Source organism: Penicillium nucicola (assembly GCF_028828085.1).
Source record: "Penicillium nucicola strain IBT 29836 chromosome Unknown utg000003l, whole genome shotgun sequence".
NCBI lineage: Eukaryota > Fungi > Ascomycota > Eurotiomycetes > Eurotiales > Aspergillaceae > Penicillium > Penicillium nucicola.
This window is the reverse complement of record NW_026643127.1, coordinates 1,201,290-1,214,675: the sequence shown is the minus strand read 5'-3', so window position 1 is coordinate 1,214,675 and position 13,386 is coordinate 1,201,290. Positions and strand designations below refer to the sequence as shown.

General features: G+C 49.6%; 7 protein-coding genes across 7 annotated transcripts; 4 read left to right on the top strand and 3 right to left on the bottom strand.

Moving 5' to 3' along the window:
* Nucleotides 1-748: 748 nt before the first annotated feature.
* On the top strand, nucleotides 749-2,447 carry dhh1 (DExD/H-box ATP-dependent RNA helicase DHH1; the record flags this gene model as incomplete). Its single annotated transcript, XM_057126454.1, has 4 exons — nucleotides 749-792; nucleotides 851-923; nucleotides 977-1,573; nucleotides 1,626-2,447. 4 exons carry the CDS (start codon nucleotides 749-751, stop codon nucleotides 2,445-2,447), a joined length of 1,536 nt encoding a protein of 511 aa, XP_056985344.1.
* A 1,122-nt stretch (nucleotides 2,448-3,569) lies between these two features.
* On the top strand, nucleotides 3,570-4,920 carry N7511_004028 (putative mitochondrial tricarboxylate transporter (Ctp); the record flags this gene model as incomplete). The annotated part of the gene is made up of 9 exons (XM_057126453.1): nucleotides 3,570-3,608; nucleotides 3,662-3,716; nucleotides 3,780-3,800; nucleotides 3,852-3,983; nucleotides 4,049-4,196; nucleotides 4,261-4,518; nucleotides 4,575-4,610; nucleotides 4,665-4,814; nucleotides 4,863-4,920. 9 exons carry the CDS (start codon nucleotides 3,570-3,572, stop codon nucleotides 4,918-4,920), a joined length of 897 nt encoding a protein of 298 aa, XP_056985343.1.
* Nucleotides 4,921-5,031: 111 nt separating this feature from the next.
* N7511_004027 (putative mitochondrial translation release factor (RF-1)) lies at nucleotides 5,032-6,415 on the bottom strand (the record flags this gene model as incomplete). Its single annotated transcript, XM_057126452.1, has 3 exons — nucleotides 5,032-6,030; nucleotides 6,089-6,261; nucleotides 6,325-6,415. 3 exons carry the CDS (start codon nucleotides 6,413-6,415, stop codon nucleotides 5,032-5,034), a joined length of 1,263 nt encoding a protein of 420 aa, XP_056985342.1.
* A 299-nt stretch (nucleotides 6,416-6,714) lies between these two features.
* On the top strand, nucleotides 6,715-8,343 carry N7511_004026 (DnaJ and TPR domain protein; the record flags this gene model as incomplete). The annotated part of the gene is made up of 2 exons (XM_057126451.1): nucleotides 6,715-7,683; nucleotides 7,753-8,343. 2 exons carry the CDS (start codon nucleotides 6,715-6,717, stop codon nucleotides 8,341-8,343), a joined length of 1,560 nt encoding a protein of 519 aa, XP_056985341.1.
* Nucleotides 8,344-8,681: 338 nt separating this feature from the next.
* Nucleotides 8,682-9,523, bottom strand: N7511_004025 (protein-L-isoaspartate O-methyltransferase; the record flags this gene model as incomplete). Its single annotated transcript, XM_057126450.1, has 2 exons — nucleotides 8,682-9,299; nucleotides 9,353-9,523. Coding segments are annotated over 2 exons (789 nt in total), but the record flags the coding sequence as incomplete, so codon positions are not given.
* Nucleotides 9,524-9,970: 447 nt separating this feature from the next.
* N7511_004024 (uncharacterized protein) lies at nucleotides 9,971-10,755 on the top strand (the record flags this gene model as incomplete). The annotated part of the gene is made up of 2 exons (XM_057126449.1): nucleotides 9,971-10,118; nucleotides 10,175-10,755. The coding sequence occupies 2 exons, from the start codon at nucleotides 9,971-9,973 to the stop codon at nucleotides 10,753-10,755; spliced, it is 729 nt and encodes a 242-aa protein (XP_056985339.1).
* A 403-nt stretch (nucleotides 10,756-11,158) lies between these two features.
* Nucleotides 11,159-13,147, bottom strand: N7511_004023 (uncharacterized protein; the record flags this gene model as incomplete). Its single annotated transcript, XM_057126448.1, has 11 exons — nucleotides 11,159-11,203; nucleotides 11,263-11,334; nucleotides 11,402-11,469; nucleotides 11,523-11,577; nucleotides 11,628-11,687; nucleotides 11,750-12,142; nucleotides 12,212-12,547; nucleotides 12,627-12,682; nucleotides 12,739-12,810; nucleotides 12,867-12,922; nucleotides 12,984-13,147. 11 exons carry the CDS (start codon nucleotides 13,145-13,147, stop codon nucleotides 11,159-11,161), a joined length of 1,377 nt encoding a protein of 458 aa, XP_056985338.1.
* Nucleotides 13,148-13,386: the final 239 nt, after the last annotated feature.

Sequence of the window (13,386 nt, the reverse complement as noted above, 5' to 3'; positions counted from 1 at the left end):
TAAGTCAGATGTTCAACCTCCACGGATATTTGGCTCGTTCCCTCATGTTTTTGCTGTGTGGACCTGGTGGGTTGCGTACTAGGTATAGGCCGATATTCTCTTCTACTCATCAACCTTTCTCATTATCGGTTGAACACTTATAAGCAGCAGTCATTTGGGGGTCAAAGGTATTCTCGGTATGATTCTCAAGGTGAAACGCCCATAAGCTTGGTTTTATGTAAACAGAAAAGTGCTAGTACTGGCCATGGCACGTGATCTTCAAGAACCGGCGGGACCGTTTTAGCTTCGTTCGACTTCATCCAGAAACTCCTCGCTCCCCGCCATCATCATCTCAACCTCCAGTCCTAGACCTTATCGTGAATATACCAGGTCTCTTCTACCCATCCCTCTCTTCGTGATCCTTCTCGCTGCGATATCTAGAAAGCCCGTCAGTTTCACACAAGAGGCTTCGTTGATTGACCATTCCGATCTATTATCCACCTTCAACACGACTTTTCCAGTCGCAATCTGACTCAAAGCACTTCTTGAAGAACAATAACTACCCCCTCATTGGAAACCTCTTTCTCCGCACTTCCGACCACGCCTTTGATCCCCCTCCTCCAATCAAGCACCATACTTGACTGCCTATTCCGTCTTGCTACACAGTCAACTCTTACAAGATTTGAACACCTGCCTCGGTCTTAGACCCCCGATTTGTTCACTGAATCAAAATTTCATCCTCCCACTTCTCTCATACATTTACATCACAATGGCCGACGCACTCACTGCACAACTTAGCACTACCAAGCTCGGGTAAGTCAGATATGTTTCATTGATATCAGAACAAACATTAACAGCATGGGCGATGTAGAGAAGCTCCTGCCGAGCAGAGGCTACAGGACACATTGAATCTCCCCCCAAAAGATTCCCGACCACAAACTGAGGTTCGTCTCAAGTGATTCTCGCACCCAAAATGAAACTAATTGGAGGAAAAAAGGATGTTACCGCTACTAAAGGCCTCGAATTTGAAGATTTCTATATCAAGCGCGAGCTCATGATGGGAATTTTTGAGGCTGGATTCGAAAAGCCCTCTCCCATTCAAGAAGAGACGATACCCGTTGCCCTCACGGGCAGAGACATCCTGGCCCGAGCCAAGAACGGCACTGGAAAGACCGCTGCTTTTGTTATCCCCACCCTTGAGCGCATCAATCCTAAAAGCACCAAGACTCAAGCTTTGATCCTGGTCCCCACACGAGAGCTTGCCCTTCAGACATCACAGGTCTGCAAGACCCTTGGAAAGCACCTGGGTATTAATGTCATGGTCACCACCGGTGGAACTGGTTTGATGGATGATATTATCCGGTTGAATGATGCTGTTCACATTCTCGTGGGAACTCCCGGCCGAGTCCTGGACTTGGCCAGCAAGGGCGTCGCTGACTTGTCCGAGTGTCCGACCTTTGTGATGGATGAGGCCGACAAATTGCTGTCTCCTGAGTTCACCCCTGTCATTGAACAACTCTTGTCGTTCCACCCCAAAGATCGTCAGGCCATGCTCTTCAGTGCCACTTTCCCCCTCATTGTTAAATCATTCAAGGTATTTTTAATAACGCTTAGTTTTTGTTGGTTCGATCACTAACTCCCCGCAGGACAAGCACATGCGTAACCCATACGAGATCAATCTTATGGATGAGCTCACTCTGCGTGGTATCACTCAGTACTATGCATTCGTTGAGGAGAAGCAAAAGGTCCATTGCTTGAATACCCTTTTCTCCAAACTCCAGATCAACCAGTCAATCATCTTCTGTAACTCAACCAACCGGGTTGAACTACTTGCGAAGAAGATCACTGAGCTTGGTTACTCATGCTTTTACTCCCATGCTCGAATGCTTCAGCAGCACCGCAACCGAGTGTTCCACGATTTCAGAAATGGCGTGTGCCGCAATTTGGTTTGCTCTGACTTGTTGACTCGAGGTATTGATATTCAAGCAGTCAATGTTGTTATCAACTTTGACTTCCCAAAGAATGCTGAGACTTATCTTCACCGCATTGGTCGTTCGGGTCGTTTTGGACACTTGGGTCTTGCTATCAACCTTATCAACTGGGAAGATCGGTTCAATCTGTACAAGATCGAACAAGAGCTTGGCACAGAGATTCAGCCCATCCCTCAGAACATCGACAAGAAGCTCTACGTGTACGACTCCCCTGAGAACATTCCGCGCCCAATTTCCAACCCCCCGCCTCAAACTGGGGCTGGATCTGTGAATATGGCCAACGGAGACCGTCAGCCCCGTCGCCAAAACAACCACCCAAACAACGGACAATACTACAACAACACTAACCGAGGAAGAGGCTCTTATCGTGGCGGACGTGGCCAAGGTCAGCGTCGTGGGCAACACAACGGTGATCCCAACAGAATGGCTTTCGCTCAAGGACAAATGGGTGGTCAACCTCAAGCGCCAATTTCTTAAGAAACTCCCACAGTTTAGGATCCTTGGGTCATTCTGGCTCTATGCTCCTATTCCTGACTCGACCTCGCAGCGACTAAACTACCTTTCCCTCCTCATTTTTCCATCGGTGCGCTGTCGTTCCCGTTTCAATGCTTTGTTCTTTGCAGTATCACTATTTCTCTTCTTCGCTTTTTCTTCCCCTATTTCCCCCTTTTATCCATGCGGAGGTCTTGCAGGACTATTTCGGCATTTGAGTTTCTTATCTGGTCATAATGATACGGTTCTGGCGCGACGCATGTATCATATGTTTCTTCTTCTGTTGTTCACGGTTCCATCTGATTCACTGAACTCGCCATGAGTCGGCTTGGAATTTCGGTATGAAACTCTCGTGCATTTCCGGCGCCGTCCATGCTTTTCGTTTCTGCTTCGGTTCATGAAGGGGTGTGCATATGCCCAACGTGATTATTTTCTTCGCAGATACGCCGGGCAAATGGCGTTCATCTTTTGGATCTATTGGTTGAGTCTGGCGTTCCACAGAATTTCAGAGAAGCGGTTTCTCTATATCGACCTCATGCGGCTTTTCCTTCTGTCGGTCTCTTTCTGTTTACCACGCTCCCAATGTGTGACGAACTCACCTTGTTACCTTGGTCTTCATGGCCCATTGCCTTTCCGGCACTCCTTCCCTGTCTGGCCACTGACAGGGTTCTATTATTCCCATTTCCAACCAACCCCCATATGTCTCTTATCGCCAACATCTTATCCGCAACAGCTATACCCGAAAGTCACTGTTCCTGGCACTGTGGTTCCACAGATAATTCATGGGGACAAGAGGGTTTTGAGAGAATGAGTTAATTTCTCACTCCAGACTTGACACAACCTTCACGTCCCTGGTATCTCGCAAAAAAAACAACCACAAAAAACACCACAAAACCAAAAAAAAAACCTTTGGAGGAGCACTATTTGCTGAATGAATCCAGCTAGATAAAGCAGATAGTGAATTGACAAAATCCCTTCAATTTGATGAGTAGTAACTATTCGTAGTCGTAGTGTAGAAGTGCACAGGGGGCACGTGAGGGGAGCCGTATATCATTACTCCGAGGTCCAACGGATCCAGGTCTTCGATCTACCCAGCATTCGGCGACAATGGCAACGGCAACTGCGAACAAAGATCAGAAGGCGAAGGTTTGCTCCCCAGTTACTTTCTTGTTGAATCCCTGAAGCTTACCAATGGACAGCCCAGCGCCCTCCGCTCCATCCTTGCGGGGTCCACTGCTGGAGCCGTGGAGATCGGTAAAGAGCTCAACAATTCCCTCCCCGATGTCCAGATGTTTAGCTGACCATTGTGCCCTCCAGCAATCACCTATCCTGCTGAATGTATGTTATTCTATGGCTTCCCAACAATCCCTCGCTAAATCTCTTCACTAGTCGCAAAGACCCGGACGCAGCTCAATCGCCAACTTGGCCACGGCAAAAAGCTCCCGTTCCCGCCGTTCGGAAGCCAGTGGTACGCAGGATGTACAACACTGATCATTGGAAACTCGCTTAAGGCGGGTATTCGTGCGCCTCCCCAATCGCAATCGATGCGCCGTTGCATGTGGACTGACGAGCGAATAACATAATAGGATTTGTTGCTTTTGATGCCATCAAATCCGTTCTCCAGGATGAAAACGGCAAGATTTCAGGACCAAGGACGGTCGTTGCTGGCTTTGGTGCTGGATTTACCGAGTCTCTTCTGGCGGTCACTCCTTTTGAGAGCATTAAGACTCAACTGTTCGCTGCCTCCATATTCCTCTTGGGCAATTTCACTCGTTCTAATCATATACATGACTTATAGAATCGATGACCGCAAGTCTGCCAACCCTCGCATGCGCGGTTTCTTGCACGGGAGCAAGCTCATCTTCCAAGAGAGAGGTGTTCGAGGCTTCTTCCAGGGCTTCGTTCCCACCACAGCAAGACAAGCTGCTAACTCGGCTACCCGGTTCACGGCTTACACAACATTAAAACAGCTTGCAGAGGGGTATGTGGCGCCAGGTGAGAAGCTGGGCACTGCCAGTACATTTGCCATTGGAGGAATCGCGGGTTTGATCACTGTGTAGGTCTTTTTTTTGCGTCTGAGCAATAATGACCTTGGCTCTAACATGCATGCAGCTATGTGACACAACCCCTGGACACAGTGAAGACACGGTGAATAACCCAAACAACGAAAGGTCTCTTGGAATTTACTAATCTTCCCGACAGGATGCAATCTCTGGAGGCTAGCAAAAATTACAGGAACAGCTTTGTGTGCGCAGCAAGAATCTTCAAGGATGAGGGTGTCTTGACTCTCTGGTCAGGAGCTGTCCCCCGACTCGCGAGATTAATCCTGAGTGGAGGAATTGTGTTCACCATGTTAGTTTTGGTACTTGAAGCGAAGGATTATGGCTAACTGCTGCATAGGTACGAAAAGACTATGGATCTACTGGATATCGCAGACCCTGAGCGCAAATACCTCTAGATTGTTCTTGTTCAATAGACTGTTTCCTTGCTTGTCTGTTATATCTTACATGGTATCTCTTTATTTTAGTGTACAGGAAAAATACATGCGGAGTCGACACTTTTCAAGCGCCTACTTTTGTTCTTTGGCCAGATCCTCGGCCACCATGGCCTCGACTTCGCGATCAGCCATCCAGGTGCGCACACTCTCCATCACTGTATCCAGCCCATCGCCACCATCGAGTACACCATCCAGATTATGGATCGTGAGGCCAGTACGGTGGTCAGTGCAACGACTTTGGCCGAAATTATAGGTTCGAATCTTGTCACCTCGACCCATTTTGGCCACTCCGCCCAAGATGCCTCGTCGGAGTTGGACAAGTTCCTGCTCTCGGGCTTCCTGCCTAGCTTCGGCCAGCTTTGCTCGAAGAACCTGCCATGCTTTTCTCCGGTTGGCCTGTTGGGACCGTTCATCCTGCATGGAAACCACAGTATTAGTGGGTATATGAGTTAGTCGAATTGCGGACTCTGTTTTGTTCACATGCTGCCCGCCAGCACCGCCCGCTCTCATCTTTTCAATGCGAACTTCCTGGGGGTCGATATAGTAGTCGCTAGTCGGATCTTCAAAGTTCAAAGCACTGTCCAGCTCGCTGCCAGTCTCGGGGAAGCTTGGCAATACCATCACACTAACAGCACTAGTGTGAGTACGACCCTTTGTCTCTGTTGCGGGCACTCTTTGGACCCTATGTACCCCCGACTCTGTTCGCAGAAGATCATATGCTCCATCGGCTTCAATTTCTATCACCGCTTCGCTAAGACGATCTTCCGATGGCCCAACCTCTGTTTCTTGCTTCAATATGGTTGGGCGAAGGCCCCTTCGAGTGCAAAAAGAGACGTACATCCGTAACAGCTCATATGCAAACAAGCCCGCCTCGTCACCGCCTGCACCTGGACGGATTTCAAGCAGACATGGGAGATCTGCAAAAGGATGCCGAGGAATCAAGGCCTTTTTCAGTCGATCTGAAACCGCTGGTAGGGCATTGTGACTGCTTTCGAGGTCTTCAATTGCCAGTGACCGTAGCTCTGCATCCGTACTGGGATCATCCAGTAGAGACTTCAGCTCATATATAGACTTGAGAAAAGTTGCGTTAGGAATTTAGTCAGCTGCTTGGTTGATTGATGGCACATACATCATTGGCATTAACCCATTCTTTTAGGACGTTGGCAATCGGTGCTAGTTCCCCGGCTCGCTTGGCGGTTTTGGCGTCAAAGGACTCGGCCAGTCGATCAGCAAGTTTGGCATGCTCGGCTGTGAGTAAGCGAGCTCTAGTCAAGAGAGCTGGTGACAGAGCGGAATCCGAAGCTTTGGCACGTATTAGCCGTATTGAATCGACATAGCATATGGGGGGAGGGGGTAATCAAGTACCGGTATTGATGGCGCGCAAAGGCGACAGTGTCAAACCAGGCCTAGCTGGTCGTAGGAGACATCGGCGGCATATCGACTGAAAGCCGAGCATACTTTGAAGGAATGGATGCCAAATTGAAGGAGTTCGGAGGGTTGGGGATTCGTGAAACAATCCATGTCACATGACAGTAACGGAAGATTACCTTGTAAAGGCCACGGATTCGAGTATGCGACATGCTATCCAACTTCGCCCTCCAGCTTCCTCGTTTTTTGACTCTTCATTTTAGTCCATTCTGATTCTGGCTTCTAGATTATGACCGTCCTACGCTACAAGTGAGACTGATCAATCACAACTCTTGTCTTGAATTACTTCGTTTCATACACCTCCGGTACTGCGCCGCATACTCCAAGATGCTCGTTTCATTGGAATTGCTCACTGCCTTTTTGGCGTGTTTTTCCACCGGTTATTCTCTTCAAATTGCGCCAGACACGCCTTTATCGGAATTGATTTCTTCGGCAAAAGCCCACCTCGCTCAAGGTTCGCCGCGGGACGCCGTCGCATACTTCGACGCCGCAGTCCTGCGTGACCCTACCAACTACATTACTCTCTTCCAACGTGGCGCGGCATACCTATCGATTGGAAAGAACTCTCAAGCGTCGAACGACTTTGATCGGGTTCTAGAGCTCAAGCCGGACTTTGAGGGCGCTCTACTACAACGATCCCGCCTCAAGGCACGATCCGCACACTGGGTAGAAGCTCTGCAGGACCTTGAACGGGCCGGAAAGAAATCTTCTCCCGACTATGAGGAGTTGGAGGCTGCGCGTGACGCGGCAACGTTGGCTCTCACTGCCGAAAAGCAAGGCGCCTGGGAGAGCTGCATTTCTGAGGCAAATGTGGCTATTCTAAAGGCAAACACAGCACTGTCTCTACGTCAGGCGCGAGCTCATTGCCATTTTGAACGAGGCGAGACAGAAGAGGGTATCAGCGACCTGGCGCATGTATTGCAAATTTCACCTAATTTGATCGAGTCGCACTTGCAGATGTCATCGATGTTGTTCTACTCTTTAGGGGACAGTGACCGTGGCCTTGCTCAGATCCGCAAATGTCTGCATGCTGATCCCGACTCAAAGGCCTGCAATCGTCTCTACAAACGTGAACGGAAGCTTGTCAAGCGGTTGGAGAAATTGCACACAGTCCTGGAGGCACGCAAGTTTAGCAACGCAGTCAATATCATGGTTGGGGATGCCGAATCCAGTGGATTGCTTACAGACACCAAGACGGATGTTGAGGAGGCAAAGGAGGCGGGTCATATCCACCGTCTGGCGCCAAACAATCTTTATGTGTTCCTTGTCGAGAAGACCTGCGAGGCTTACCGTGAGGTATGTTTACAAAACACAAGTTTGTTTTTTTTTTTTTTTGACTGACTGACTGACTGACCTTCATATCAGATGCGAATGCTTAAGAAGGCTGGCCCTTATTGTTCGGAGTCTCTAGAACTTGTTCCTCACTCGCTCCATGGGCTCCTGTACAAGGCCCAGACCGCTATTGATGAAGACCGGTTCGAGGATGCTATACGCACACTAGACTCGGCCAAGGAACACCACCCTAGCTCTCAGGAGGTTCAATCTCTCCATCAAAAAGCTCAGACTCTCTTGAAACGCTCGAAGCAAAAGGATTATTACAAGGTCCTGGGTGTCAGCCGGGATGCCGACGATCGAACGATCAAGCGAGCTTATCGCACACTCACTAAACAACACCACCCGGACAAGGCCCACGCCCAGGGTGTGAGCAAGGAAGAGGCGGAGAAGAAGATGGCATCCATCAATGAAGCCTATGAAGTTCTATCTGATTCCGAACTTCGGACAAGATTCGACAACGGTGACGATCCCAATGACCCTGAGTCGCAGCGTGGAAATCCGTTCCAGGGACAAGGCCATCCATTTGGTCACGGTGGTGGTCAACAGTTCTTCTTCCAACAGGGAGGTCAGCAGTTCAAGTTTGGCGGTCAAGGATTCAACTTCCCCGGTGGATTTCGCTAGTAATCTTTAAGCATTGTTCTATGTTATTCTTCATCTTCTGTTCTGTTGATTTTTTCTGTGTAGAGCATGGCGTGTCGAGGAGTTTCACGCTTGGTGACATTGGACACCCTCATGTATTCGAGGATTGGCGTCACTGTGAAGACCCTCTCTGCGCATTAACATGAAATACGTTTGGCATGATCATCCGTTGTCTGTGAGCTAAGAATCCCTCAATGGGTGAATTGTAGAAAAGGGCCGTGGCCCAGCATTTTGTAGAACATGCAGGGGTTATGGCAGTAAGAAAGATAGACAATCCACGCAAATTTGATGACCACAATCCTTTTAAATCAGCGATCTCTTCAACGTGCTGGCGCATTGGTCAAGGGCACGTAGCTAACTTGAAAGACCTTTTTTTGGTGAACGGATCCGTCCTCCTGTTTATCTACCACCCAGATGTATTGGCCGCCAGTCAGACTTCCCCGAACACTTCCATCGTGTTCGGACTCCACGGGAATGAACATTCGTCCAGGGGCACGTAGCTGGTCCACTAGGGTTGGATGAAGTTTCTCGGCCGCGGCCCCGACATGAATTGCATCGTATGGAGCACCCTGTTTCCACCCGAGACGTCCGTCGGCGGTGATAAACTCAACCTTGTTGGAGGCCTGCAACTCACGGCCTTCGTCAGACTTATTCATATTATCGCGGGCCAGGTCTGTCAGCTCGGGGATGTGATCGATTCCAATGACATGTCCTGGGGCTTCATTGCCGGATGGGTCGGTCACCAGGTTGGCGAGAACATGGGTCAAGTACCCTGAGCCAGATCCGATGTCTAACACTCGGAAGCCAGGCTTCAGGTAATCAATGAGGTACTCGCATGCATGGCCATGCATGTGTGGTGCTGAAATGGTAGCTCCATGCCCGATGGGCTGGGGCGAGTCCGAGTATGGCCGAGATGGAGCATAGTGAGCTCGATCAACCTTGAGCAATTATGAAATGTTCAAACTGTAAAGGAGGTGAGGGATTTGCTTACTCCCAACATGGCTTTCTTTACCCGCTCATTCTGAATTAACTCGGCCTTGAATAGGTTCTCAATCAGCTCAGTGTTGGTGGAGCCGGAACAGTACCATGCCATGTTGGTGGATGTTGTTTTGCACCTGATTCCGAGTGCCAGGGCCTTTTTCCTGAGTACGCTGAGCATACACTAGGCATGTATTCAGCAAGCGATGTGATATGAGGTTGGAGGGGGAGAAAAAAAGAGGACGTGTTGTATATAAATCATCCATGGATCACAGATAAATGACGACACACATATGATCCACGTGACTGGCGTCGACAGTACCCTGTGTTCATCCTTGGCAGTTGGCGGTGGACAAGAATATCTGAATAAAGATCAGCTTGCAAAGCAGAACATGTCAGAAATCAGTTGACTGTATAGTCCTGGAGAGTGTCCAGGCGGGGAGCTATGATTACTAAGACCAAAGCTTGGTATCAGATCAGATTTATCGATCGTTGTTGATATCCTGGATTCACTCACCATCGCCGTGGGAACTCTTGGGAACTCTTCTCTCCTACGGCAAATATGGATTCTTCCAGTGCACCACAAAATCTGCATCACTGACACCATTGTCTGGCTCCTTGACTCATAAACATGGCTGAACGAAACCCCAATGTCCGAGCAGAGGTAGATCTGATGATATTGGACTACCTCGTCTGTTTGGCCGTGAGTAGACTTCTTGCCATGATTGGAACTTCCCAAAATCTCTCTGACGTGGAATGGCTTGTGCAATCAGTTGAAAGTATGTTTGCCTGAAGACCCTTGGGTGGCATCAAAGCAATGTACTGACTTGTCCAGCCTTCCGTTGGATCATCGAGGGCCACCAACTCGAATATGCCCTGCCCTCGGATCTCAACCTCAAACTGCACATCTTTCATATCGTCCTGTCGTATTGCCACTACAAGCCCCCCCGGGATCGCCGTCCGCTCCTCAATTTCACGCCCCTGTCCCACATCACAGTTGAATTCATGCGAGTTTGCCATGCCTCGGTTGAACATGTATCCAGAAGACGCTGGTTTGATCTCGGTGCTCATCTTATGGCGCATGCGATCCTGGAAGAAAAGGACCGCTTTCCGGAGCACCTCCGCCAGCTTTGCTCCTGGAGAACCGGCGATGGCGAGCTAGACGTGTACTGGGAGGCCAGCCGTGGAATGATTCTTGAGCATATTCCACCCCCCTATGGCACTGCAGCCCCAGCAACCCGGGAAGAGCTAGATCGGCTTTTCGACGTTCAATTACTGCACGGCCGTTTTACTCAATTCTTCGAGGATCTCATGGAAGCCCTGGATATACCTCTCCTTGTGCAACTAGAGCAAGGCCAACTGGTCGGGCTGACCCGCGAAGAAACTCAACGGGTGATTCAACATTGTCGACTCTAAAGCAATCCCAACTAGATCGACCTGAGATGCGAGTGCATAGGAAAATCAGTGCATAGCATATTCCACCCTATCGCAAAGCCCAGCGGTCTTGAACAGACAAACAGGTCAGGAACATCTGCGCAAAGAGCAGCATTACATGTTTGATCGCTTTATTCCATTTCCTTCATTACGAGGCCTGATGGCCAATAGACAAGGTCGAAGCTAAGACTCGACCCTCCGTGTAAGACACTGTACTTCATGAAAATCTCGAGTGAGAATAAACTCCAGATTAAGCCTGCTAGAAGGCATGTCTTGACATGGCATTTATATCTTGAAAACCTAATAATTTACAAAGGGCGCAAGAGGCCGCCCTAGACACGAAAACACGCAGGGCAACAGGGGCAATGTTGGCAGTTGAAATTAACTAGCCAAGCAGCATGCGCCGGGGGTCCTCAATGTACTCCTTGACCTATAGCGATAGTTAGTGTTTTGATCTAATTCGAGTATGGAAGAATGAGAGTAATCTACCTTGACCAGGAAAGTAACAGCCTCACGACCATCCAGAAGACGGTGATCGTAGGTGAGAGCGAGGTACATCATCTATCGGAGAATGTTGTTAGTGAGATAGATTCCCTCAAATTGAGACACCTAGGGAGAGAATGCATACCGGGCGAATCTCAACCTTGCCATTGATAGCGACAGGCTTATCCTTGATGGCGTGAAGACCCAAGACGGCTACAAAGAGAATGTTAGACACGAGAGACACGCAAGAAGATGGCGAAGCTTACCAGTCTGGGGAAGGTTGATAATGGGTGTGCCCATCAGGGAGCCGAAGACACCACCCTATCCAAATTAGCTTAGTCGAGACATAGACTACCGGGAACAGAACTTACGTTGCTGATGGTGAAGGTACCACCGGCCATATCCTCAATGGTCAGCTTGTTGTCGCGAGCCTAAAGGTTGATCAGCCGTCAGCAAAACTTCAAGAAGAACACCAGTCCGAAAGAAGACTCACCTTCTTGCCAAGCTCGGCAATCGCCTCTTCAATTCCGACAAGGTCCTTGCCCTCGGTGTTGCGGACAACAGGAGTGACGAGGCCCTTCTCAGTGGCAACAGCAACGCTGATGTCAACGTAGTCACGGTAGACAATGGTGTCACCGCCGTTGGGGCCCTCAATCGAGGCATTGACGGCGGGGATGTCCTTCATAGCGAGCACGCAGGCACGGGAGAAGGCGCTCATGAAACCCAGCTTAACACCGGTCTTCTTGAGCACATCATCCTTGTACAGCTTCCGGAATTCCATGAGAGAGGACATATCGACCTCGTTGAAGGTGGTGAGAGAAGCAGCAGTGTTCTGGGACTGCTTCAGGCGCTCAGCAATTCTCAGACGCATACGGTTCATCTTGACCTAAAGGACGGAAAATACTATGTTAGCAATGCCGAGTTGCGTAGTATGGCGACACAAGGCGAAACGTACCCGGCGTTCCTCGCGGCTTCCGAGGGCAGGCTTGGACTCAGCGGCGCCTTGTGGCTTTGGTGACTCCTTCTTCGCGGGAGCCTCCTTGGGCTTCTCTGATGAAGGAGCAGGCTTGGAGGCCTGAGTCTCCTTGGGCTTCTCAGTCTCAGCGGGAGCAGGAGAAGACTCCTTAGACTCGGCCTCCTTGGGCTTTTCCGCGCCCTCATCCTTCTTTCCTTCGGGGGCACCGCCGAGCTCCAGCTTGATGATATCCTGTCCAACTGTAACAGTATCTTCCTCGTTCACGAGAAGTTCTTTAATGGTACCAGATTCCGGAGCATTGACCGAGACATCAATCTGATCACAGGAAGAGAAGATATCCATGTCAGCGAACCGAACCTTCAAACCAGTCACTTCTTCCAGTATACCAACGTACCTTGTCGGTTTCGATAGTCGCGATTTCCTCATCACGCTCGACGTAATCTCCAACCTCTATTTTATAGTGAGCACTGATAAACAATGACTGATTTTGAGGATGAGCGTCATACGTTTTGAGAACTGCTTCAGGGTACCCTCTGTAATCGATTCGGCCATTTGGGGAACCTTGACGATGGAGTCGGCTATAACAGAGATTGATTAAAAAGACTGTACGAAGCCGAAATCAGATCAACCTTACCATAGGTTCGGAGCTGGTGGCCTCCCAGAGGAGCCATGTTGAGCGACGCATTGAGGCTATTGAATTTGATGAGCTAATTATGCTTCAACTGAGCACGATATAGGCGCATTTGCTTACCGGGACGAAACCTGGAGCAGACCAGAGGCCGAACGAGGCGACGCCTTTGTGCGCGTCAGAGTGGACAACCCCTTGAGGTTGCGGACCTGAGTAGATGCCCGAGGTGTTGTCCTGGCCACAGCCGACAAGCCCGAAAGGCGCGCAAGAGAAATCCGAGAAGCCATGATGGAGAAAGAAAAAAGCAAACAATGATGAGGGGGGAGGGAAATCAATCAAGGATTGAGGAAAAGGGGCTTCTCAGAAAGAAGTTCGAGGTCAAAGGTGAAAGTCAAGCTCGGATTAGATCGGGTAACGTAAAACCGGGCTCCCTTTCGGCAGAGGTCTATTCCCAAGACACTACGGTGGCCCAGAACGACCACTGCAGCATTTCATGAACGAATTAGGAAGCCCAGAATAGTCAACC